This window comes from Toxotes jaculatrix, chromosome 15 (assembly GCF_017976425.1).
Source record: "Toxotes jaculatrix isolate fToxJac2 chromosome 15, fToxJac2.pri, whole genome shotgun sequence".
NCBI lineage: Eukaryota > Metazoa > Chordata > Actinopteri > Toxotidae > Toxotes > Toxotes jaculatrix.
Window position 1 is genome coordinate 25,316,277 of NC_054408.1, and position 26,676 is coordinate 25,342,952.

At 42.8% G+C, this 26,676-nt stretch overlaps 2 protein-coding genes across 7 annotated transcripts in view; one reads left to right on the top strand and one right to left on the bottom strand.

Annotated features, from left to right (window-relative positions):
• Positions 1–352: 352 nt before the first annotated feature.
• On the top strand, positions 353–10,951 carry wdr4 (WD repeat domain 4). Of its 4 annotated transcripts, none has more exons than XR_005895401.1 (12): positions 353–461; positions 1,411–1,479; positions 1,611–1,757; positions 1,868–2,024; positions 3,909–4,021; positions 4,931–4,991; positions 5,167–5,271; positions 7,967–8,031; positions 8,430–8,616; positions 8,895–8,964; positions 10,021–10,304; positions 10,827–10,951. XR_005895401.1 is itself a non-coding variant. In XM_041057659.1 (11 exons), the coding sequence occupies exons 1-11, from the start codon at positions 379–381 to the stop codon at positions 10,209–10,211; spliced, it is 1,248 nt and encodes a 415-aa protein (XP_040913593.1). In that variant the 5' UTR covers positions 353–378; the 3' UTR covers positions 10,212–10,897. The 4 variants fall into 4 exon arrangements, 1 of the variants encoding a protein (XP_040913593.1); XR_005895402.1 differs by lacking the exon at positions 10,827–10,951 and adding an exon at positions 9,119–9,273 and having other exon boundaries at positions 10,021–10,153; XR_005895403.1 differs by lacking the exon at positions 10,827–10,951 and adding an exon at positions 9,119–9,277 and having other exon boundaries at positions 10,021–10,135.
• Positions 10,952–11,373: 422 nt separating this feature from the next.
• pde9a (phosphodiesterase 9A) overlaps positions 11,374–26,676 on the bottom strand; it is a 29,490-nt gene continuing 14,187 nt past the window's right edge. Inside the window, exons 1-16 of one of the 3 annotated variants that reach the window (XM_041057657.1) lie at positions 26,504–26,560; positions 26,105–26,159; positions 25,060–25,130; positions 18,823–18,907; positions 18,076–18,136; positions 17,287–17,361; positions 15,709–15,795; positions 15,445–15,549; positions 14,637–14,719; positions 13,999–14,155; positions 13,551–13,664; positions 13,201–13,305; positions 12,972–13,100; positions 11,973–12,068; positions 11,830–11,893; positions 11,374–11,745 (exon numbers count right to left, since the gene is read on the bottom strand). In XM_041057657.1, the coding sequence (XP_040913591.1) occupies positions 11,843–11,893; positions 11,973–12,068; positions 12,972–13,100; positions 13,201–13,305; positions 13,551–13,664; positions 13,999–14,155; positions 14,637–14,719; positions 15,445–15,549; positions 15,709–15,795; positions 17,287–17,361; positions 18,076–18,136; positions 18,823–18,907; positions 25,060–25,081 (1,170 nt within the window). In that variant the 5' untranslated portion in view covers positions 25,082–25,130; positions 26,105–26,159; positions 26,504–26,560 and the 3' untranslated portion in view covers positions 11,374–11,745; positions 11,830–11,842. Of the gene's footprint in view, positions 11,746–11,829; positions 11,894–11,972; positions 12,069–12,971; positions 13,101–13,200; positions 13,306–13,550; positions 13,665–13,998; positions 14,156–14,636; positions 14,720–15,444; positions 15,550–15,708; positions 15,796–17,079; positions 17,155–17,286; positions 17,362–18,075; positions 18,137–18,822; positions 18,908–25,059; positions 25,131–26,104; positions 26,160–26,503; positions 26,561–26,676 lie in introns of those variants that run through there. The other 2 variants (XM_041057656.1, XM_041057655.1) reach the window with 2 other exon arrangements.

Consider the following 26,676-nt stretch of genomic DNA (forward strand, 5'->3'; position numbering starts at 1 on the left):
AGAATATTCTGGCATTTTATCCATGTTGAAAGGGAATATGTGTTTGGATATGTACTGTGGATGTCTGTAAAGGAATCACATGGCTAAGTGACCACACTGAATATGATAACAATTTGGTTTTATTGTCATGCATCGCTGCTATGGTGATCTTATTTACTCTGCCTAAATGTTTTCACTTCATATTACCGTTCAGAAATCTAACCATATGTGTATTACATATGAAAAACCCTTCCAGCACCATCGTAGGGGAACTTTACGAGCTCTTGTGTACATTCTGTACCTTCTCGGAGGGGGGGGGGGGCGTGTGGTTGGTGACGTAATTTTCGCGCGACAAAATACACCGCGTGGGTTTTCCGTCGCGTGTCGCTCACAACAATCATGACTGCTGTCGGTTTCTGTGGAGAGTGGTTTATTTTCACCAGCGACAAGAAACTTCTAGCAATTCACACTAAACAGAGCAGGTTTGACTCATTTCAAACGTCCCCTTCATAATTAAGGAGTTATTAGCAGGTGGGACATGTTATTTCTGCTGGCTAGCAGTGTTAGCGAGCTGTCAGTCTTTGACTAACGTTAGCGTCCCTACCGTAAACTGTACATAAAAAGGTTCCTACGCGAGTTTGTAAACCAATGAGAAATGTGTACGCTGATTTCCAGGTTTTTATAAGTTAGGATATTGTACTGAAGTCTGGAACAGCGTGAGAAGATGTGGTATTTCCGTGACACAGTCTTCATCGTAGTATCATCACCCGTACCATCATGATGATCTCACATTTAATGTTTCTCCATCTGTAAAGTGATGTGGGCATAGTTAGTTGCTTAATAAATGGTGTCTAAACACAAGAAGCTGTACAAGAACTTTGTCTCAGTATAATAGAAAAGTCTAAAATTGGCAAAAATGATGATTTAAATCATGAATTTATTCTCGATTTCTCAATCAACGGAGAAACTGAGAGCAACTTTTTCAATAACTGATCAAGCATTTAAATTCTTTGTCAGTCAGTAACATCAAGAATTCTGTAAGTGGTTTCATTTCCCCCAGTGTGAGGATTTGTTGCTTTCTCTAGTTTATAATACTGTAAATTACATACCTTTGGGTTTTGAACTGTTTGTTGGACTTAACAAGAGATTTGAAAATGTCACTTTGGGCTCTGTTAAATAAATACTATTGTTACAGCTGTTGTTTACTGTTGTCCCCACTGTCTTTGAGCACCTGGAAAAGCTGATTATTAAAGCGGATTATTATTATTATTATTATTAATAAATTATGATCGTCCATTTTCCCTATGTTTTTTGACATTCCATGCTAGGAGTTCCACAGACTAGTTAACTGGTTGACTTATTGACTTTATTTTTGAAGGGTAAAACTGAATTGAGCGCCCATCAAACTACATCCGCTCTTCTCTATTGCAGAGCACCGTTTGTGTTTGACTGCAGCACTGCTGAGAAGAAGCCGAAGAATGCAGAGGATAACAGCAACAGGTAAAGACTAGCAGATAATTCCTGGTATCCAGAATAAGATGAGGGAAACAGATCTACAAACATGGAAAGATTAAAGTATAACTGGAATGTGAATATGCATAAGGACTGTGTATTGTCTCCTCTGTCATCAGTGATGGTGGTGCCTCAGAGGATACAGGAAGTGACAAAGTTCTTGCCTTTGCCGTGTCTCCCTCTGGAAAGCTGGTGTCTCTGACTGATGACACCAAGAGACTGGTTCTGTTCCACTGTGATCCTTCATGGCAGTGTATCAGCATCAGGTACTTAAAACTCTGTAATCCAGTCACAACACCGTCATGCACTGTACAGAAAATGATGCAAGGTGTACACTGGCACATATGTTAATAATCGCTGTGTGTGTAATGCACAGGTGGGTGGTGAGGAGGTGCACGTCCCTGGTGTTCAGCCAGGCTGAGGATGAGTTGCTGGTGGCTGACAAATCAGGAGACGTGTACTCCTTCTCAGTGGCGGAGCCGCAGAGGGAGGGTGAACTGAAGATGGGCCACCTGTCCATGTTGCTAGCTGTGGTAAGGAACAGCAAGCCACATAAACACTGGGCAAACAACACTATCACAAGTGTAGTCTAGAGAACTGATAACAATATATGTCAACTTTTACAAATGTTTAAAGATCGACGTTTGCTCCTACATTACAAGCAGCACACAGGCATAGTCTAATGGGATGCAGCCTTACACAATTTACAGAAATTCCTAGATACCACCTCAGCCACAGTTGTTGGAAAGGTACAGGAGAAGGTGGCCAAGCTGGTTGGCTCTCTGACCAGCATTTCAGTCGGAGTGTGCTGGGAAAAAAAAAAAAGGTGTGCTGACGCCTTTATTGAGGAGCTGTAATCTGCTGAAGAAAGCCACAAACTGTGGCTGGAAACTGTGTAAACAACAAATGACTGCACAGGCTGCATGGTGAGAGCAGCACATTAATAAAGCAGCTGCAGCTTCAGTCCCCAGGAGGGTCTGACTGTGTCATCTGTAGTGCAAGGGCCCCAGGTCTAGACTTAATGGGAAAGAGGATAGGGTCCTCAGGCGGGAGGTTCATCTCCAGAGTTTCCAGAAGTGACATCCATCACTTGCTGTGCTGCCACAAAATATAAAAGCAAATAGGCTAGTGCTTTTATGTCAAATTTAACTATTTTTTCTCAGAATTAAAGGATAATAGCATTTTCTGTGTTAAAAATTGGTGAAATATAAATCCAAGGAAGCCACACAAGGAGTTAAAGGTCCAAGTATCACATGGAAAATAGAGTAGGATCCAACTTAATGCTAATATTAAATGTTAGTCAGCTCATATGCTCTTAAAGATTAGATTGTTGTATTTGGTGATGATGTTTGATCCATTTTGTATATATAATGTATGTGCCTTATGATTTTAGGCACACAAAATTCATCAAATCAAAAAGCTCCACTAGTAGTGTAAGCAGTTTATGTTTTCAGTGTTATCTTTCACTGCGGAGCATAAATTGTCTTAGAATCTTTTAACATGGAAATTGGACCATCCTGCCTGAAATGTAGAGACCTCTCTGTCCTCTGGGTTGTGGCACAGTATTGGAGTGTAGGTCACCCACGTTTAGGCAGCAGACAGAACCCAGCACACGATCGCTTTAGTCATGTGTGTAAAACAGAAGAATCCAGACCTGAAGCTGGAAAATAATTTTTGGGATGCAAATACAAGCAGTTACACAGCCTGTGTAGATGAGTGTATGGACTGAAATAAAAGCGTGTGTGTTCCGTTAGATGGAGGCCGTTTGTGTACACATACCACATGTTTGTGGATCCTGTGATGAGGATTTTTTGTCACACTGTTGTTTCCAAACAAAGAAATGAACCATAAAGCTCAATCACAGTGATGTTCATCAGCTTGAAATCACATTTAAATTTTCAGGTATTGATATTCTGATGTTTCAAATCACATTTTGATACAGATTATTATTAGTGTTCATGAAGTGAGACAGAAATGTGTGTCTCTAATGTCTTTCGACATCTATTCCTCGTATAATTCTGTTTAAAATATTTTTTTTTGTTCCGCTTTAATTGGATCAGGCCAGTGGACGGACAGTGAGTTTGGGCAGGCAGCTTGTCATCTTTCCTCTTTAAAAGAATCAACCATCTACTGCTAAAGTAGGAAATGCTGTATCATTTAGTTCATGTTTGGGAAGATTCACACCATCACCTACTTCACCAAATAGCAGTAATAGTGAGGGAGATGTGGTTTGTCTAAATTTGTCTAAAGAGCTGTGAGAGAGAGATTTATGCATACCTGCCCAGTCCTGCACCTGGCAACAACACTGCTGTCCCCATGGCAGGACTTGTCCTCTCATGGCCTTTGGACATTTTGTCAGAGTGTGTGTGTGCCTGAGCTGAGTGACTGAATGCCCGTCCCCTGCTGCTGTTTTTCAGACCATGTCACCGGATGACAAGTACATCATCACAGCCGACCGTGATGAGAAGATCAGAGTGAGCCACCGCAAGTGTCCATACAATATCCAGTCCTTCTGCCTGGGACATCAACAGTGAGTACCTGAACCAAAAGGAGGAAAATCACCCTCAAGTGTTTGAACACTGTGTGTATGAGCAGTTGTAATGTGAAGAACAGTCGGATGCCATTCAGAGTGCTTTATAGGTGAAAATGAACTGGGAGACAAACACTACTACGAATCAGTGAAGTGTTTCTTCTGCAGATACAACAGTAAAAGCATTGAGAGCCATAACGACAGAAAATTACAGAAATTTGAGAAAACTACATAAACACCAGACTAAACAGATGTATTTTTGTCCATGGTTAAGACCATCGGTTTTTTCAGCTCCTCTCAGATCCTCTGAAAGCCTGCACCAGTGCCATAAAGGGTTTCATTCTGAACCATGAGTGATGGGCCTCCCCGCTTCATGAATTAACAACATTTCTGTTAGATAATCTGGTGCAAGACTACGTAGTGTGCTATAGACTAATAAATGAATTTTAAAATCAGTGCAGAAAGCAACAGGCAACCGGTGTAAAGACATTCAGGCAGGTGTAACGTGTTCTGGTCTCAGTCAGCACTTGTGCAGTAGAAGTCTGGATTAACTGTAGCTGATTGATTGTAGTCTTTCGTGGACCAGAAAGGAGAGCATTACAGTAGAGTAGCCTGCCAATTCTAAACGCATGCATCAGTGTCTCTGTGTCGCTCAGAGACAGAGACGACCTCCCTTTAGAAATGTTCTTCAAATGATAAAGTGCTGTTTTTCTGACACCCTGCACATGAACTTTGATCCAAATCCACTTTGTTGAAAAGAGGTTTAACGATTTACTATGGCAAAGATGATGCAGAATTAAAAATGACAACAATGGCAATTTTGTGTGTATTCTCATTGAGGTTTCTCAGGAGGAATAAAGTTTAATTATCATTACTATTCCTGTGTTTTTTTGTCCTGCTTTCTCTCAGGTTTGTCAGTGCCTTGCTGATCCCATCAGCACATTCCCACTGTCTGCTGTCTGGATCAGGGGTAAGTTACATTAACACGCATATGCACATGTACACACACTCTGCTTATCAATATTCTGAGCTTTATGTTCTCCTATTTTGAAACTTTGACTGCATAATATCAGAGCTGATCCAGAGGTTTCAGCATGAAGAATTACAAACCGGTGTGTAATGTGAAGTGCGTTGGTGTTTGTCAGGATGGGACTGTCAAGCTGTGGGACTATGAGTCTGGCCGTAGGCTGCAAAGCTGGGACCTCAAAGAGCTTGAAGAGACACCAGAGTCTGAGGCTGACAAACAGAAGGTAACTACAGCGTGTTTCGCCCTACAACACTGCAAACACAACACCATAGCAGAAATACAGAAACATCCTGATTCCATCCTACACACTAACTCTGAGCAGGTTTGAAGTATGTAGCATGTTCTCACTCGAAAAGTGACAAGATGAACTCAAAGCAGACTCTCCTGATCTGTCCCTCCCTGAACTCAGTCTTCCATCTGTAATCTACATTCCCTCTCTGTCTATGGAGCTAAACAAACACTTAATAATCATATGAATGGGTGTAGGTTAGTTCTTTTCAGTGACAGTCTGATCTGTGTTTTGTAGTAGTTGTTAAAAGAAGTCCTCAACGGCTCGCCCTCTCCAGTGCCTCACTCAGCAATGTACAGTAACATGAGCTGAACTGCACCTGTATGTGACTCGGTCTAACTGAGCAGGTCTGCTGTGTGAAGTGAGTCTCTCTGCTGTGTGAGAGAAGCACCAGTACATTGCCACAGTCACAGGAAAGTGTGGCCACATTACTCCACCATAAAGTGTGTCAGTGCTAAGCTAACCCAGCTCCAACCTGAGAGAGCGAGGAGCAGGAATCGGGCTTCCCTCCACCAAGGCGCTGAACACACCATGGCTCGCTGCTGTGTGTGTAAAAGTGATCAGTTATTGTCAGAGTGACTGTAGAGTCTCCCTGTCTCCTTCTCTGTGACATTCCTCAGCAGTTTATTCATGGAAACATCAGCTGTGCTCTGTTTTAGTCTTTTTACTGGCTTGTAAATTCAGACAGATGGTCGCTCCATGGACACAAGTTAGCGGTTAGCTCAGCCCGTAAGAGGTATGCTGTTTCTCTTGCTGTGTATTTTCCACAGCCCTGTGGCATCTTGAATGTTTGTAGACTACAGGCTTGTGTTTGACTGGACTTGACATGGTCTTACAAGCTGCTGTATGGGTGCTGATGACCCTCGCCCCTTCACACCAGTCCCAGTTGCTTCGTTGCTGCCAAAAGGACAAATATTTTCAGGCTCAGGACGTAGAGCGGGTCGTCCACCAATCAGAAGGTCGGTGGTTTGATCCTCAGCTCCTTCAGTCCATGTGTCAAAGTGTCCTTGGGCATGATCCTGAACCCCAAATTGGTCCCAGTGTGCCCATCAGTGTGTGAATGTGTGTGTTAGTAAAAATGTGTGTGTAAATGGGGGCAGCTGTGGCGCGAGATCGTGGAGGGTCGTGGGTTCGATCCCTCGACCAAGCGCAAAAAAAACGGATACGGTGGTGGTGAAGGAGACGCGCCTCCCCTGCCTCTGCTACCATGGCTGTGGTGCCAGGCACCGATCCACCCCAGCTCCCCGGGCGCCTCACTGGGTAGCCCCCTGCCCCAGCGTCTCTAGTGCATGTGCATGCTTGTGTATGTGTTTCGTTCACTTGGTGTGGGTAAAATGCAGAGAGTAATTTCCCCAGGAGGGATCAATAAAGTAAATTTTTTTTTTAAATAAATAAATAAATAAATGAGTGAGTGAATGTGACTTTAAGTGGTCAATGTGACTAGAAGAGCTGTACATAAATGCAGTCTGTGCACCATTTAAATTGAATTCCTCCATCTCCACAGCAGCAAACTGCTGGGGTGTTGGCTTCCAAAGAAGTCCACCATTATTTTTCAAATGCTATCAAAAGTCCACAAAATGAAAACATGGAGCGATATCCAAATTTTATTATCGGTAAATGTGGTGGTTATTCAAATACTTTTAGAAGCAGGGGATTTTTCCTTTTTTATTTAAGAATTCAGAGGATCAGTGTTCAGGCCTTGCAAAGCTGGTGCTTCTTACGACTGCAGCGTGGAATGTACATTATCAAACTGCTTCATTTTTCCTATAAATTCACCAAACATGTTCATATGCAGCTGAACTGGCTTATTTCTTTCATTCCTCAAAATAATATTTCCATTTTGTTCCCATGCAACAGTTATTTCTGTATTTGTTGCCATCGTTCCTACTGATAATGATAAGACTGACACATTCCAGTTTAGACACATACCAGTTCTACTTTGAGCTTCTATACTTGCTGTAGTTGTCCTTTTGGAGACAGGTTAGAGCCAAGGCTTTATTTTGCTAAAGATAATCGTAAATATCCAAATATCAAGAGGCGTTTCCCAAAAACAACGTCATGTAAGACACTCATAAAAATGATCACTGATTAATGAGTGACTCTTCTTGGCATCTTAGGACACCATGTAACATGCAGGAGGAACCAAAACCTACATGTGGAATCTAAGTTACATTTCATATGTTTATACTTTTATCATAAAAACAGTGACGGTCTTAACACACAAAGTAATTGAGCAGTTGGTCGTCATCTTTCTTCACGTATTCTGGCTGAAATGCCACTTCCCCTCATGGTGGAATACAGAAACCATGGCATTCACAGCAGGTGACCTGCACGTTCATGAAATACACAGGTACAGTCACAGCTTCATTTTAGGCTTCATATGAACTTCACATTACTGAACTTCTGTCTGGGATCATGAATTATAAAGGGCAGCCAGCTGACAGCTGTAGGAAGTTTACCGAACACGTAAATCTTTGTTTTCATACTGAACATATAAAACATTATCTGGGGATTTGTCACTAGGACCAGCTCCTTTCATATTAGAAACATTTCGTAAAACATTTTGTAAAGTGAACAGTAATAAAAATGGAATGACTCTGCCACTTTTTCTGTTTGTCTCATTTACCAGACGCCAACTGTGTGTCGTATTGCCAGCTCCCCTGATGGACAGCACGTAGCTGTGCAGTGTGAGAGGTGAGTAGAGCTCAGTGTGTGTGTGACAACCAGAGAGACCAGACAATTTTGTATCTGCTGCTACCACATGATGTGTAAACCCACAGTGTGAAACCATGATTTAATAAAGATTCCTTAAATGTACTTCAAGGGGTCAAAGTATGTTGGAATATAACTAATGATTATTGTCAAAGAGAGAAAGTCACATCGTGTCAGAGACCAAAGTGACTTGTGTAAGTTGCTTGTGTTATCAGGCTGACAGTTCAAAGCCCAGAGAGGATAAATTCACAGTGATATAGATATATAGAGGCAAAGAGGAGCATGAACTGGCCAATCAGCGAAGTCATTAATTCCCTCGAGTCTTCCACTTTGGCTCATTCTGCAGCTAAGACACTGATGGATTCTTTGTGTGTCCTCAGAGTGTCCACAGTTCAGTTTTTCTCTCTGGAGCGGGCGAATGAAGAGCGGCTCGTGCCACACAGCAGGCTGTCCTTGCCGCACCGTCCCGTGGACGTGGCCTTTGACGGAGAGGGACGGCTCTGGGTGCTGATGGACTCCAGCGATGCACCGCTCCAAGTCTACACACACAGACAAGGCTCCTGGGAGGTACCATCCACTCATACACGCTCAGAGACTGATTTCAGCTTTAGTTTCAATGTTAGTGTTCAAACATAAGCAGATACACACGAGAGGGTTTGTGGAAAACATGTTCAAATGATTAAGAATCAGTATAATAATAATAATAAGACATAAATAAGATGACACGACCATGCCTCAGCATAGGGGTGGTGTCAGTATTTCTGATGTTCTCATTAGAACTCCACCCTGTGTGCTCTGGCTCTGACTCTTGACACTGACCTGTGTGCTCCTCCTGCTCCATCTAGTGTGATGCTGAGAGCCCTGAACTCAGCACAGTGACTGAAGCCTTCAAGCCACACTGGGAAACACTTGAGGGTGAGTCATCATCATCATCATCATCATGATCACACACACACACACTGACGCACACACTCCTCCACACTTCCACGCAGCCTTTTGGCCTCTTGTCGGTGTATCTTCAGTGTCCTCCCTCTCTCTCACTCTCGTCCCACTCATACCCTCGAGACAGAAATAAGCTGCTGTGTTACATGACCTCACACCGCTCCTGTTGAGCTGCTGACACAGGCTAAATCCAACAGGGCTTCGGTTCATGATCATCTGGGTTATCAGTGCAACCTCTGAAATGATCGAACTGGTGTGACTCTGTGGATCACAGCAGACACTGTGGGTAACTACACATCTTTATCTTCAAAAAATCAAAAAGATCAAAAGATTTTTATTGTCAATTCACTTTATGTACAGGACATACAGAAAAATCAGAAGTACTGTTTCTCTCTCACCAAGTGAGAGGTGCCATTAAGTCAAATAAAACAGTAGAATAATAAAACCTATGTACAGGTAGTGGACAGCTCAGCATCCTGACAGCCTGGTGGATGAAGCTGTTTGAGAGTCTTGTGCACGGGACCCTGAGAGTCCGTTACCTTCTCCCTGATGGCAGGAGGCTGAAGAGAGTGTGTGAGGTGTCATTAGCATGTTAGCATTGTCATTGTGAGGCTGTAGATTCTCTGTCTCATTTAAATGCATGTTCATTTAAGATTTTGTCATTCGTTTTGGATTACGTGCTGCTTCACAACTGCTTTTTAAGTTATTCTAGAAATACTTGTGGTGTATATATTAATTTAAAGTGGTGAAGACCTGGTTTAACTCATCCAGGTGAACATGATGCTAGCTGGTTTATCCTAGCTGGCTTCATTCTTCAGCAGCAGCAGTTCCTGTTTGCTGGGAAAGTTTAGTTGACATTGTTCAAACAGGTGAAGACTTTTTAATGTCTGCACACAGCATACCTGACTCTGACTCTCTGAACCTTTTTTTTACGTGCACATGATCACATATTGACAGACCATTTAAAAAGCATGCAGCTGTGGTTCCTGTCACTAACCCTTCTTCCTCTTCTGTTCCTTTACGTTACAGCCTCCACAAGGACAAACACCAGCTTCGAGCATCTGCACAAGACCAGTTATGACAATGTGACGACATACCTGCAGAAGAAGCAGCAGAGGCTGGAGGAGCAGCAGCTGAAGAGGACCATGACACAGAAAGCAAACGGGAACAAGAAGGCCAAGAAGGAGACGCCAGGGACTGTAACTGAGCCCTCGCCCTGAAGACACTTTGAAAACATGCTGCTATTTCCTTTCCATCTGATTCTTTGAATGATGAATCACAGTTGAACGTGAGCGTGGAAGAGGCACAGGAAGGTTTGTGTGCTTTGCCATGTCACCTGTGTAGATGGGGTTTTTTTTTTTAAATAAATGTTGCAGCTAACATTAAACTTCGTTGAATTCTACAGCATCGAGTATGATGTGCTGAAACAGTTTTGTGTTGAATTCAAACATACAATGATTGTGTTTTTTTTGTTTTTTTTAACATGATAATGTACAAAACATCAGGAAGGTGAATATTTAAGGTCCCACACTTCACACTGAATATTATTTCAACTGTTCAATTCACTTTGGTAAATGAGGGGGTGTCAGTTTCAGATTTTGAATAAATTTATGGTTATCGATTGATGATCGATGAGCAAAAATGGCAGTCTTATCCAGTAAAAACTGAATCTACAACACAAAGTGTGTAAAAAGTGAAGGTGTGTGAACACTGTGTGTCCTAAAGTTCTCTGGGTTTTTAAAGGTGTGGGCTGAAAAGTTCAACCATTCAACTTTAATTCTTTGCTACACATTAGAAAAGTGCGAGTGTTGTTTTGGTTTTTTTTTTTTTTTTAGACATGACCAGTGTCAGCAGATCCTCCTCATAGGTTGGACCCAGGCCCGACAGACTAAAACCAGAGGAGCTCGACAAGAACCTGAGAGATGAAACCTACAGCAATAAAAGCCTGTGAAGCTCTCACTGCTAATGATTGTGTGCTAACTACCTGTACATTGAAATAACACTTCCATTGTGCTAAAAGTATCTGCACGTAAATCAAATGACGACGACTCAGGACACACAGTGAATGTGGGACCTTTGAGGCTCCTGAGTTTCTGTGGCCCCTGGGCAGTTGCCCCCTTGCCTTGCTGTCACTGTACACAAACAGATATAAAAGAGCATATTGCACATTTTACTGCATGACCCTCTTTGTGTTCCTTATTTGTTTAATAGATATCCTGCTGTACAGAAGAGGTACTGGACACTGACTGTGAGGTGCTAACTGTGCTCAGCAATAAAAAGCAGACGTCAACAGTTCAGACAAGATTTTGTAATTAAAGTAATCCCTTTATTTTTTTTGTAGGAATGAACAAATATTGCTAAAAAAAATGTACAATCTGTAAAAAACAACACATTTCAAATAAAAAAAACAATGTAAGATATGTATCTAAATCTTGTTCACTGAAGTAGTCTGTGCTGTACAAATGGTGACATTCCCTGAAAAAGGCTTTGGACTGTCCGTCTGGTCCTTGAGACCATCACTAGCTTGTAACGCTGTGTGAGAGCTGCTCTCACAGATCCACTCACTCTCTTTTCTGACAGACTGAAAATCTACCTGATTTTCCCACATCTCACATCCCAGCGGTCCACTGCTCTTCAACAGGCTGAGGTGAGGAGAGGACAGAGAGTGTCGGCCCGCTACGAACCGACGTGTGTGATGACTCCGGTTCGCTTTACGTGGCGCCGCTTCAATCCTGTGCTCCACACTCACTGGCTCTGAAACAGACAGATCCCATTCATAAAGACAACTGTCCATAGCGTCTGTGTTTGTCCAGGTTTGGAAATTTTGCTCTTTCCCACCTTTTAAACATATTTACTTCTTCTTCCCGCCCATGGTCAAGTTCTCACTTTTCTTTTTCTGCACCTGAAGGGAACATCACTTGTTGTCAGTCACAATCTGCATCGAGGACAAATGATCCACACACTTGTTGAAATCCTCCAACCTCATTCATGGCGTCATCAATCTGTTTGAGTTCCTCGTATCGGTCTCTCGACTCTCTAAGTGGCTGCACCATCGCCTCCTCGATCTGTGGGAACAGCTGGTACACACACACAGACCCACACAAGGCTGAGGCGTCAGTGTCGTCGCTGCGGTTACTTTGTGTTTATGTACAGCTAAATGCAAAAGTCTGGGCAAATTCCATATTTGGTTGATTTTGAAGTGACAAGAAGTGAATGCAACCCCGCAGAAAACAAACAGTCAAGAACCTGAAAAGAGGCTGGCTTCTACAACAGGACCATGGTCCAAAGCAGACTTCAAAATCCACCATGGACCACTTCAAGAAGCACATGAAGAAGCTTCTGGAGCAACCCCCACTGCCCCCCACCCCCAGCCTGCCCATCGCTGAAAATCTGAGGGCAGATCTTTATCACACTGTGTGAGCAGGACTAAAATCATCACACAACCTGAAGTGATCTGCAGGAAAAGGATGAAAATCCATCACTTCATATCTGTATGAGGCCAAATCATCGCTTCCAACATAAAGTGCAGCAGCAGAGAAAAGTTCTCAGGCTCTGGATGTAAAGATCCAAGACCTTGTTTCCCAAAAAGCATCTAAAGGAGAAGATGACTGTAAAATCCATCTTCCAAAGCTTCTGAAGCTTTAGAGGCAAAAGGCACCATAATAGAAGTCACAAGATAAGAGCATGTTACCGAGTGGCAGAGCCTGCAGGAGGAGCCAAAAGCCACCTTTAACTCAGGTTTTATTGCTTTAGTTCATTTTTAAACCTATGATCAATAAACTCTAATGTTCTAAGATAAGAGACTCTGGAGTTTGCTGTTAGCAGCAGCAGAAAGGAAGGATGATGTGTGTGTTCATGAAAACTTCATTTTAGGTTTAACATGGGAGTAACATGAACAGGAGCATGAATTATAAAGGGCAGCCAGCTGAAAACAGCAAACAGTTCACACTGAAATAAGGACGTGTGTATTCTGCATTTACCTTCATCACAGTCTCAAACATGGGGATGAGGACAAACTTGATGAAGCCGATCTGAGCCGTGGGCTTGGTGACCTTTTCTCTGTCCATGAACGGGGCCACAGGAAGCCCTTCAGCCTTCTCCCTGTCGCTCTGAGCAGCACAGACACAAAGATCAGCCAGTGACAGCAAACGGCAAAACCCTGAAACCACTTCCTGTTTGTGGTCCACATGCTGTGGCAGTGCAACCCACCTGCATGAAGTACTCCTCCAGCAGACAGTCCACCCAGGGCTCAGCCACCTCCATGGGCCGCACCTCGTTGGAGATGTCGCAGCACTTGATAAGCACCATCTTCAACTGCACGGAGCACAGGGTGAGAGGGCAAAGGTCACCATGGCGAGAGAGTTACTCTTATATGAAAACACATGCTGTGTATAGAACGTTTTCATTTCATTGTTCTCTGCAGCACAGAGTGTGGTGCTGTTGATGCAGGACAACATCATCCGGTCCATATGATGTCATGTTTTCTAGCCTGGGTGTTGTAGACCAGCTGAGTTAGACCTGCAGGTGTCGCAGCACATGTGAAACCAAAGAGTCCTTACACAGGTGACGTGCTCCTCGTCAGTGTAGTCAAAGTTATCCACTTTCTGCTTGAAGGAGTCCAGGATCTCTCCGTGTCGCGCCATGTCTGTGGCCAGGATCAGTGTGATGGTTCCCTGAGAAACAGTTCATCAACACACACACACACACACACACACACACAGGACTTGACAAGTTTTCTATTGATATAGTTTGTGTGTATGCAGAACTCTTTTCAAACTCCTCTTCCTTTTCTTTTCAGTTGTTAAAATCATCTTATTCCACCGTCTGACAGTATCTGTTCTAACATTTAAGCCTGAGACTCCATGTTTTTATGCCTGCACATTTACATCAGATTGAAATATTCTGGATGAAAAATTCAACCTGATATAGAAACCTTGGGTTTGAAACAGTCACACATACACATTTACACACATGAAAGAATGAGTTTCCCTTTTATGATTTACTCACCTGTCGTATCTGTTTGAAGGCCTCTGGGTCAAAGTTGGAGAAGATGTTGCAGTCGGGCTGAGAGAAGATCTGGAAGGCCACAGCACAGTGGTGATTCTCCAGAGGGGAGATGTCATTGTAGCGAACGGCCAGCTCTGTTCTGGCGTTGATCTGGTACCTGGAAGAGAGAGAGAGTGAGAGAGAGAGGGAAGAATGAGAAACATGCAAAGGAATCAGGGACAAAGAGGAAGAAGAGATGGGAGAGAGGAGGACACGCAGAAGGACACAAGAATGGAGACAGAAGACTGACGAGAAAAGAAGCAGGAGACAAGGACAGAAAGGAAGGGGGAGGAAAGAGAGAGGACAGAGAAACAAGCCACAGGGAAGGATGTAAGGAGAGAGCTCTATGAGGGAGGGGGAGGCTATGGCAAGATGGAGGAAAGATGAAAACAAGAGAAGGATGAGGAGGACAGAAGAGGGAAGGAAGAGACAGAGGGAGGACATGAAGAACCTCAGAATGGATGGAGGAAAGGAAGGACAGAATGGGAAAAAAAGAGAGTGAGTACAACGAAGAAAAAAAATGTATGGCTGGGTTTGTCTGTGTGAGAGAGAGAATGTGTGTGTTTGTGTGTAAGTGTGTGTTTTAGTGTGCGTCTTACGTGTTGTTGAATCCGGGGTGATCAAGATCATGACACACAGCAGCTGTCATGAGAATCAAAATGTCCACCTGAGTGAACTTCTCCTAAGAAATGAACACACACCCACACACACATTTAAATTACTTAATGCATCAATGAAGTGTTTTACTAAAGGATCATGTCCATATGTGCACTAATGTGTGTGTGATCCCAGTGTGCATCCTAAAGTTGCCACAGAGAGTGTGTGTGTGTGTGCGTGCGTGCGTGCGTGTGTGTGTGTGTGACCTCGTTAGCACATCAGTGATGCAGCTGCTTCATAATCAGTCATTAGGCCTGTGATAATTAAAGCTCCAGAGAGCAAAGCTGAGAGGGCCATTCTCTGAGGAGAGACTCCTCCTTCCCTTTTTTTTCCCCTCCTCTTTCTTTTCTCATATCCGTGTCTCCCCTTTATCACTCCTCCTCCTCAGCCCCTCATCCTTCCTCCCCCAAACTTCCCTCATCCCCTCAGATGAACAGAGCACTGAGAATTTTAATGCTCGACCAGTTCAGACTCTTTCAGCAGCATAATTCGCTCAGTTATTCCCAAAGCCTGAACCAGATTTTTCTCCCCACAGCAGCTGTAACTCCACAGTACATCAGCTGAAGTAAAAAGTCAAGATGCTGACCATTCATAACAGGTACAATCAAACATTTCAGCATTTTGACCTTTTAACACTGAGTTTTTTTTTTTTTTTTTTACATAACTGGGATCAGTGTATGAGTTTAAATAATCAATCTGCAGGATGTGAGGCCATGAAATTGTTCCCTGATTTTACCACCAGCTGATTACCTGTAGGCTGCAGAGGCAGATCATGCTGTACATCATCTGGGTGACACAGAAACAGTGGCGGAAGTTGTGGAAGGGGTTGTTCCTGTAGTTGTCATGAATACACAACTACAGAGAGAGAGAGAAAGAAACAGAGACAGGAGGCTGCATTTTATGTTTTATCACAGAAATCCTAAAAGCAAATGTAACAAAAAAAAAGTATCAGCAGCTTATTTTAGCTGTTGGATTTGGATTTTCAGGTGGTGCTGTCGTGGGTCCATGTCTCACCAGCCATCTCTTGAGTGTGATGGGGTTAATGTTGAAGTCTTTGACCAAACCGAGGTCATGGTACATGTGTTCCAGACAGCTCAGCATCTGGAGGAACAGAAAAGTAAAGGACTGCATGGTGACACGTCTGTGTACAGTGAGAGACAGATATAAAAAGAGAAGGTTTCTTTCTTTTAGTCTCTCATTTACGAGCTGTCACTGTCCTCAGCACCGAGCTCCTCTCTTCTCCTCTCCCTCCCTTTCTGTTCTCGTTCATATCCCATAATACACATAATACATGTTACTAACTCAGCTTCTTCTCTTTCCTGTAGTTTTGCTCTTTCTCTCCTCTCTTTCGCTGTTGCTCTCTGCAGGTTCATCTGTCCTGCAGAGATGTATTATTCATATACAATAGCAGCTCTGGCCTCCAGACAAATGAGCCAGATCCTGTTTGATACTAGTTTCATTTCAACATGTGAATTCTGGTAAATGTGAGTTAGGATGAAGAAGCTCTCCTGAGATGATACCAAGCTCACCCTGCGGTAGCTCACTAACTTACTTTAAAGAATGTTCCACCAATTGAGTATAACATACCTATAACAGAGCTGACAGTTTACTCCAAACATTGTTTTTAACTTGTCAAAATCGGGCGCCTACATTACCAAAAATGCAATGACCATCAACTACTGGGTCAGAGGCTTGGCTGTGTTGTGCCAGTAGCAGTTAATGTGGAGTTAATGGAGCCTCTGGCTTCAGTCACCCACTCAGGACATTTATCACTGAGGGCTGAGGACACACTCTCTCTGGAAACTTGATGGAAACACTGATGAGAAAAATCTGTGGAGTTCCCATTTAATAATGGCTGCATGTCAGGCTGACCTTTTTCATACCAGTCGCTCTTGAGCTGTAAGATTACACCCTGTTTTTAAGTGTAATTTGTTCTGATTCAGCACATGCTTAAAATAAGGGCACTCAGCCCTGTCCTGTTTGCTGTGGTTCCTGCAAATATAGGATTTTATGACAGTAGATATGCAATTTTATTTGAAGAATAGTAGAGTCTCTGGATCTGAATTATTACTATCACATTTTATCATTATTTTAGGTTGCATTGTGGGTAATATAGGTGCCAGGTTTATGACAAGGAAGAGGAATGTGTGAAATAAAAAAGTTGATATTGCTGGATTTTGATTTTGATCCCTTTAAATTGCCCATTGTGAGTCCAACAGGTATTTTACAAGCGTGATGTTAAATCCATAGAGAATTGTTGTCAGACAGGCGACAGTAAAAAAAAACACCTTCTTCATCATTAGTTACTGTATCAGTAATAATTAGCAGTTGAACCTGTGTGGAATGAAAAATGAATCAGCTGATTAATCAGGGTGTCAGTCTCACCTCGTTGGGTTCCCACTGCCAAGCATCGAATGTAGGTAATCTAAGAGCTTCTATTGTTTCCTTAGACAGATGGTACTACACACACACACACACGCACACACACACACACACACACAGCAGGCAGCAGGACAGACAGGGAGACGGGGGTACAGGGAGAGAGGAGAGGAGGGAATTGTGGGTGAGACGGGTTCAGTTAGTCAGTCTTACCTCGTTGGCCTCCCACAGCCACACGTCAAAGGCGGGTTTTTTCAGGGCGTCTATGGTCTGCTGTGACAGCATGTACTGCAGGCAACAGAGCTCGCAGTTAACCCTGTCCGCCTCTGCCTGGCTCGGGGGTACACCTCTACACACCTCTACACACACCTACTGTAACGTTCATGCATAAAAACTAATGTCATGTTCATTATTTGACTTCATGTTCCTACATTTTTCTTGGACTGTTCTATCTCACCATAAAGGGTAACTTTTAACTTAATAATTATTAAATCAAAAGTTAGAAATTGTGACGCATTTAATAACTGAAGAGTTCAGTTATTAAATGTGTCACAAAGATCACAGTAGCAGTCTTACTGAAGGATGTACAAGCTGTCAGGTGAATGAATTTCTAAAACACAACTTGCCCGAGTGCAAATGTTTTATGGAATCATTCTCTGAAGTGTTTCACAGTAGATCTGAGATCATCATTACCTCACAGTGCCCTCCTGTGTTCCGCTTTTTAAACCTGATCAACACCCATAAAAGTGACCAATTAAAATTTTCACAGGTGTCACATCTCCACTCCGTTTGCAGGAAATCAGACATGATCGATCATGTTTGATTTGATTTTTTGACTGAATGAACATGCAGCAACATGATCAAACAAACGTTTGCACGATCTGGTTCCTGGAACCGCCGTGGAGGTGCGGCATTTCTTGGTACACCTGACATCAGCAGACTCACCTGGCTAATAGAAACACACTGTGTGTGTGTGGAAGAGACTTTCTAGGAAAGCCTTACCTTGGGGTAGGAGGGCACATCTCTTCGAGGAGTCAGCTTCTTATTGTCTTCCAGGAAGTTACTATAAAAAAAAAAAAAAGCTTCACACTAAGAAGAAAAAACAAGAATAAATAATACTAGCACTAGTAAAATAACCCTTCACCAGTCTTACTTCTATTACCACTAGTACTACAACTTTCAAGTATTTTACTTACTGTTTCTATTACCTTTGGTACAACTGCTACATGTACTGCTGCATGTACTGCTATTAAGGTCTAAATTACTTTCATTACTGAATAACCCTGCGGTTATTTTTTAATGAGTTGATCTTTCAGTCTAAAACACAAGGAAATTCAGTTTACAATGATATAAACAGAGAAACTCTTTCGGAGAAGATGGAGCCTGTGAACCTTTGGAATTATGTTTAATAAATAACTTCAATGATTCATTAAATATCAAAAGAGTGGTTGATTAATTTTCTAACAAGTGATAAAGTCATTAATTGACTTATTACTTTGACACTTACACTGATAATGCGATAGCTACTGTTATTCCAGCTATTACTGCAGCACTGTGCATTTACAGTAAAGTCAGCAGAAGCTGATTCCAACAACCGTATCTTGGAAACCACTCATCAGAATCAGCTGCTGACTGACAGTGTATTCACTCTGTGAATAAGTGTAATAAAGCAGCCAGAGACTCTCTTCTGTGCTCCTCAGAGGTTCAGTGATTACGGAGCAGAGAACTGTTGGCTATTGTTGCTGTCACCTGTTGTTTCGTGATGCCATCTCCTCGCGGAGCTTCTTGATGTCGTTGCGACATTTCTCGATCTCCACCACCTTCATGCCCTCCACTGCAGGCAAACACAGAGTCATTTATTAAAACCTCATTAGATCTATTAGGTTAATATTTTTCAACCATTAACCTCTTGATAAGATTTGTGCGTGTAAAAATATCAAGTTGCTCAGGGCGTCACTGAGTTCAAGCAATGCAGCCCTCAATGATTTGATTTTGACCTGTTTTTTGGTTGAGGGGTTGGAGCAACATTGTTTGAGCAAATACAGAGCAACACAGTCACTCATTTGGAGTCATTTGGAGATAATGTCAGGGAGGCTGTCACCAGCTGAGGCTCAAGAGAAGCAGGTAAATCTACTACAGAATGACTTCAGATAAAGAAAGTCCACCTTCTGGAGTGGTCCACTCAGAACTCAAGACCTTAACCCAACAGACATGCTGTGGAATGAGCTCAGAGACATGTTCACAGCGGACGTCCTAACAACATGCCTGAGCTGAAGCATTTGCAGGTCTGATGTGCAGCTACAGTTTTTTCTGCCAAAGGAGGTTTAACCAGTTATTAAGTGTGTTCAGTGAAGACACCAAAGATTCCAATAGTTTGTGCATTATTCACTTAAGCACATTGTGTACATATGACTTAAGGTCAGATCACATTTCATGACCAATTAATGCAGAAAACCAGTGCATTCCAGAGAGTATCCACATTCAATATGTGGATATGGTTTAGTTACTGTAGGGATTTAAATCAAACTCTTTAGATGTGAAAAATGGGCTTGGGGTTATGAATACAGCAATGCAACAAGGAGCTAAGAAGAAATATGGAGCTATGGAGCTACAGAGGGCTGGCTCCACACACACACCTCCCTCGCCTGTATCTTTAGACTAGGAGGAGGATAACAGTTAAAATCACACTCAGCAAAGTTCAGTTCAGCATAACTGACAGCTGTCTGTCATCTGAGTGTATCTGTGCCGATCACCTCAGCAGCCCAACCCAACCCTGTGGACTTTCACGTCTTCATCTGACTCCGTGTCCTCCTCTGTCTGCCTCCTGTCCTCCTGGCTCCTTCACTCTCTTTCATCAATCCATCCCTCTCTGAAACAGAAAAGGTCGCCCCCGACATCACTTCAGCTCCCATTAGAATAGGTGACCATGGCGACCAAAGTGATGAGAGGATGGAGATCTGTGTGGGTGCCACACTGTTGCCGTAGCGACCAGGTATCCAGGCAATTGGCGTGCTTGTGTCAAGTGGCTGTGCGTGTTAGATGTGAAACTACTACAACAGTACGGCCAGTCAGGGAGAGTGGGTACTGAAAAAATATCCTCTCCAATCTTTCAGGATTCGAGGAAAGAAATTTTGAGATGATTTTTTTTTTGGATAAGTGGGTTTGTGGCACTGAGAGGTCTTTACAGTGGTGATATGAGCAGCCTGATTTGCTGTACTTGAAACCAGAGTGAAAAAACTTGGACAGTTTCTGTTGTCTGTCCTGCACTGTTGCTCTCAGGGGAGAATAACTCGCCAGCTTAATTCAAAAGCTTGAATTTCAGCTGAATTCACAATCACAAGAAGTACATCCAAATTTAAATGACAGGAAATATGTCTTCAGCATTTTTACTTTTGTAATCAATTTATAATCAGACTTATGATTATGATTAAATGTTAAAGCAAATGTTAATATGGTAACATGTTAAAGTAAGCTGGTGAACATGGTAAACATCATACCTGTTGATCATCATGCATATTAAGATTTGGCACGCAGTGCAGCCTCACAGACCTGCTAGCATGGCTGTAGACTCTCAGTCAGTTATTTAAAGACTGAGCCAAGATTCCCAGTTATGTTGGAATCACACAATTAAAATATTAAACACTGGCAATTCTCAACCACTCACCGGCAGTGAGTGGTTGAGAGCCATGTTCGTCAGCTCTCAACTGTAATTTTACTGCATCACACTTGTGGTGTTTCTGTATTTTCAGTGCACTTCTGTTAGAGTTTTCTACTTTTTCTTATGTTTTGTGTAGTTTCATGTGTTTTCTTAAGTTGGAGTGCTAAGGCTCAGGAAACAGGCTGCTCCTCACTTCAATGTGATTCTTGTTCCTCTGTAAAACACGTTGGATCAGTTAAAGGGCTGCCAGCTTCAAAGTGATCCATAGTCCTTGTCCACCTGGGGCCATATTCACAAAGGATCTTATCTTTCCACTAGGAGTCCACCTAAATGGTGCTAAAGACAAGAACTCCTAAGCTAAGAGAAGGGGCAGGGATGATGCTATAAATGACATCATGACTCATGAATGAACTGAGTCACTACATCTACCTTGGTTGGTTGACAGGTTACCAGTATGTGTCAGTGAATACTAATGAATACACAGGAGGTGAGCAAACAAGCTGAATTACACAGATAGACTGTTTGCCATCACTTTGTTTCAAAGGAAAGCTGCCTACAGCAGAGCTGGTGAAATCGCCATGGTGACCAAAGCAAACTCAGGTCAAGTTGTCATGGTGACTTAAAGGGTCGGTGCATAGGGGGCTTTTATGAAACTGCAGCCACATCACATGGAAAAAAAAAAACACATGTAGTCAGAGACAGAAGAGTCAGAGAAAGATGTCGACCAGAACTGCTGCCAGCTACAGTGTAAGCTGTAACATGTCACCGTGTGTATGACGCCATGCAATCTGGTGTTTGTTAATGCATGGGAAAGAGGGGTCGGGGCAGACGCATGATGCATTAAACATAGCACACACATGTAGAAACACCAAGAAGCACATGTGCGTAGGTGCTTCGTGAACACCATGCTGCCGCCTACACACACACACACACACACACACACACTGAGGTTTCACAGGAAACACCGGTGGTGTTATGTCACATCACAAGCTCCGACAAGATGACTGCAGAGAGTTTCACATGAACGCTCATTGAGTTCTTGGCCTGGAACATGTAGAAATGAATTAGACTGGTATTGGTGAATTTAACTTTTCTTGCTGAGCTGTGGTGGAGGGACACATAATGTTGGTCTCATTTATAGACATGACCAAAGCTGAGGACTCAAATTAGCTTCAGCTGAACATTAGAGACATGGACTACGACATTTTGTCTCCGGTTTTGTAGGTCCCAGACTGTACGCACTAATAGCAAAGGATCCCTTGTGTGAATTTTACAGGGCCTCCAGGAAGTATTCAGACCCCTTCACTTTTTACACACTTTGTTGTGCCGCAGATTTAATTTTAAATTGGATAAAATTGCCATTTGTGTCCATCAGTATAGATTCCATAATTCATAAAGACACAGTAAAAACATTTTTTTGCAAATTTATTTAAAATCAAAAAATAAATTCTCTCGGACCCTTTGCTGTGTCACTCCAAACTGTGGTCAGCTGCTTCCTGTTTGCTGTAATTATCTTTGAGATGTGTCTCACACCTGTGTATATAAGATCCCACAATTCACTCTGCATGTCAGGACATAAACCAAGTCCTGAAGTCCAAGGAACTCTCTGTAGACCTCCGTAATAAAACTGTGGTGAAGCACAGATCAGAGTGAGGATATAAAACCATCTCCGAAACTGTGAGTGAGTCCCAGGACGTTCCAGTGGACTCACTAACTGTGAAATGGAAGAAGTCTGGAACCACCAGGACTCTTCCTAGAGTTGGTCGTCCGACCAAGCTAACTGAGCAAGAAGGTCCTCGGTCAGGGAGGTGACCAAGAACCCAACAATCACTCTACCAGAGCTTCAGAAGTCCTCTGCTGAGATGGAAGAACCTGCCGGAAGGACAACCATCTCAGCATCCCTTCCATCCATCAGGCCTTTATGGCAGAGCAGATACACAGAGTGAAAGTCATATGACAACCTGGTAGGAGTTTGTCAAACAGCATTTAAAGGCCTCTGAGAACATGAGGACTAAGATTCTCTGGTCTGATGAGACAAAGACTGAATCCTGATTGAAACACTATGTCTGGAGAACAGGCGCTGCTCACCACCTGGCTAATACCATCTCTATGGTGAAACATGGTGGGGGCAGCATCATACTGTTGGGGGCGGGGGGCGTCTCAGCAGTAGGAACAGGGAGACTTACCAGAACTGAGGGGAAGATGAATGCAGTTAAATACAGAGAGGTCCTTGAAGAAAACCTGCTCCAGAGTCCATGTGATGTGAGACTGGGGCCACGGTTCCCCTATCAGTACAACAATGACCTGCAAGCAAACAGCCAAGATAACACTGGAGTGGCTTCAGGACAAGTCTCTGATTGTCCTTGAGTGGCCCAGCCAAAGTCAAGAGTTAAACCCCACAGAACAAGTGAGGAGAAAACTGAAGACGACGATGACGTTCACAGACATTTTGATTCCAGTCTGACAAAGCCTGAGAGGATCTGTCAGGAAGAATGAGCTAAACTGCACCAATCCAGGTGTGCAGAGCTTGTAGAGAATTAAAGCTGAGACTTGAAGACTTTCTGTTTTCCACAATGCCTTGCATTCCCATAGTGACAAGCATTGTGAGCTTGCATTAAATTAAAAGTGTGAGTGTAGGTTTGTGTTCAGGAGTGTAAAGAGTCATGTCTGCAGCCCAAACTTAAAGATTTTCCTGTCTGTGCACGGAGCAGCCCCGGACTACACAACTCACCTATTCAAACTGACCTTTATCTTCAATCACAGCCTTACTAGGAAGGATGTAATGATTGCAAAACCATCACTGATTAAATGTTCCTGTGGGTAATTACTAGCCTGTCAAGAACACTAAGACCTGTATTATAAAAGGAAAAAAAGAAACACTGATGATGCAGGACTGGACAGTGAACCTGCCTATCACATAACCTTTATTGATCATAGTTTATAGCTGACTTTTATCTCAGAAGAACTAACACATCTACACCAAGTGCCAAGATGCCCGCCAGACAAGCAGGTATAAACTGTGTGAACTGCAGCAGGGCGGTGACCTGGTCCAGCCTCAGAACCACAAGCTTCCTCCTCACAGTTAATAACAGGCCAAAAAAGCTGAAAACTAGTAATGGTCAACTGAGGAGGAAAAGGGCACAAGTGCATGACCCCAGAGTGGATGTTGTGTAAGCATGAAGATTACACCGTCTCCCTTTAAACTCTAAGAAGGTGGAGATTCCAAAAACACAAGGTCAACAGCCTCTGGATGTGGGTTAGCAGACCACATTACCTGAGTGGTAACCTGAGCAACTTATCTAATCACAGCCTCATAAACTGTGGAGGAACACAGGCTCAGACATGCACTGAAGGCATGCAGCTATCTCCACGCTAATGTACACCAATCAGTCTGGACACTACTGTACAGCACTTTAATAATGAGATTTACGCTGCACTTTTAAAGAGCTAAAGTCAACTCCATGAAATAAACATGCAGAACTTAACACTGACAAACTGCTGATAAGATATGGCCTTCTGTTGGCTCTCGTCCCGTAAGAACAGTTTATTTTGATCTGTTTTTTCTTTTTCTCAGAGCCTGTTTTAGCCTCTCTACCAGCATGGATCTAAGGATCATTAACACAACATTGTTTATCATATTCTCTTCTAACACCATACAGCACATGGTGCCTCACATGGAAAAAAATTTGCCTTTGTGAGCAAATACCTGCACCACTAATAACATTTACATCTCAAGCTAAAGACCCTGAAGTCTGACACACACAGTCATCAGCCTGTGGATGGACAGATCAAATACAACAGGACTGTAAGCTTTAGCTTCGGTTTTTACACTTCTGAAAAATCTCCCCATGTTTCCTGTGTTTCGACTGACAGATAAAAGCAACAATACTTAAAAGCACCTTGTTTTGTTTTGTATTAAAGTATTAAAAATCCAATGCCACCTCTCCTTTCAAAACAACTACAGATAAATTCTTTGCTTTGCATTTTGTTCAGTTGTTGTGCTGTGATGTTACACCACTGTTTAAACAAGTTAAAGAGGAAGTATCTGCTTACTTTATATTGCAAAATGTTTAACTGCATTAGTTTTTGGGAAAGATGCAGAACATACTTGTAAATTCGAACAAATTTCCCTTTAAAATAATGTACCTGTTTATTATTTCAAGTAGCCACTTTTTTTTAACTGACTGAGAAACAGGATTATTAGAAGAATAGTAGACGAATTTGTAGAATTTAATATTTCACAGGGTTCTACCTATTACTAAGTAATCAGCATCAGCTGATGTCAGAGGTGTGTAAATATGAAGAGTGGGTGGTGGGAACAAACTTACACTCTACTCTCTTCTCCAACATGGCGAGACGGTTGGTGACCTCGGTCTTCAGCTCATTGATCTTGAACGCCCTGTGGACAGATGGAAGCAGGAGGGAAAGAGACAGAGGAGAGGAGTAAAGAACGAGAAGATCTGCATCTGAGACTTTGCCTTTGTGAGACGCTGGATGTTTACAGATGTTGCAGATTATGTCTTGGTGTATGAAACTGGACTTTGCATCTGTGTGAATTTAACACAATATTAAACAGTTGATTAATCAATAATAACTCCTACATAATCATTTTATCTGTGGCTGCACTGTATCTGACAGAAACTTAGCAACAACACAGTATCTACTGTCTAATGTCCTGCTGCTTTGCTCCCTTTGCATCAGAGGTCTCCTGTCCTGTCCTGTGTACATCTGCTCTTCCAGTTCACAGCACTTGAATCACCCTGTAGTACTTCCTGTACACGATGAGTGACCGGACAAAAACACTCATGACAACAGAGCTGAAGCAGGGAAGAAGCAGTGAAATCCCGTCAGTGGGAAAGTGAGTGGACATTACCAAGACAAAGTCAAGAGGCAGATATGAAAGACGTGACAGGGAGAGGAAGCAACACCACTGACAGAATTACAGTCACATGTTGTAGGTGCTGCACCAAAACCCTGTATGTCTGAAGACGAAGGACTGAAACATACTCCTGTACACATCGAGGCACTTCTCCAGCCTCCTGGGATTATGAAATACTTAAAAGCGGCTGCATAAAGGACTGCTATCATTGAGCAACAGAAAAAAGGCAGTCTTTCTTAGGCCTGTCCTACGTTTTGGAGATACAAGGTTTTCCCCTGACACCAAAAATAGACAGGTACACCAGAAAAAAAAACTAAGAAGAATTAGCATCCTGATTTGGAATGGAGAAAATCTAAAAGAGCAGTAGAAGCTACAGTGTGATTTTCAGTAATTCATATGCTAAAGAGAGAAAAGACGCACATGGAATACATCCACACACAGCAGAAGTCATGGTCCAGCAGGTGAAGCTCTGCTGTGTCCAGCCGTTTGCTTACCTTGAAAACTGTTCTGCTACTTGCGTCAGTACATTCTGAAAGAGTTCCTCTTTATCTGAGGAGAGAGCAAGTGTGAGACTGTTTTACATACTCATAAACATACACACACACCCACCCACACACACACACAATGTCCACGGGTTGTACACACATACACACACACATACAGAGGTGTCTAAGGTAAACAGCCTGAATCCACTGAGGCAAAATCTTCCACTGTAAATCCAATAGAAGCCAGAAGTACTGTACAACAGCAGTGCTGATAAAAACAATCACTCACACTCACTTTCACGAACACACACAGAAGTTACACACAGAGGTTATGTAAGCCAATCACAGAGCGTCTGAGGGCTGAAGAGAAAAGATAAATAAAATGTGCCCCCTTCCCTCTGCTCTCACCATTCTCTGACCAGCTTCAGACAAAGTGTGAAGTGAACGGGACCTGCTGACAGCTTGATGTGTTAACAGGCCACTTGTGATTCCTCTTCCCACACACTGGGAACAGGCTGGACACACAAACAAAGCCCTGCCATTGGCTAAAAGCTCCAGAGTTGTGGGCAAAGTTCAACGCA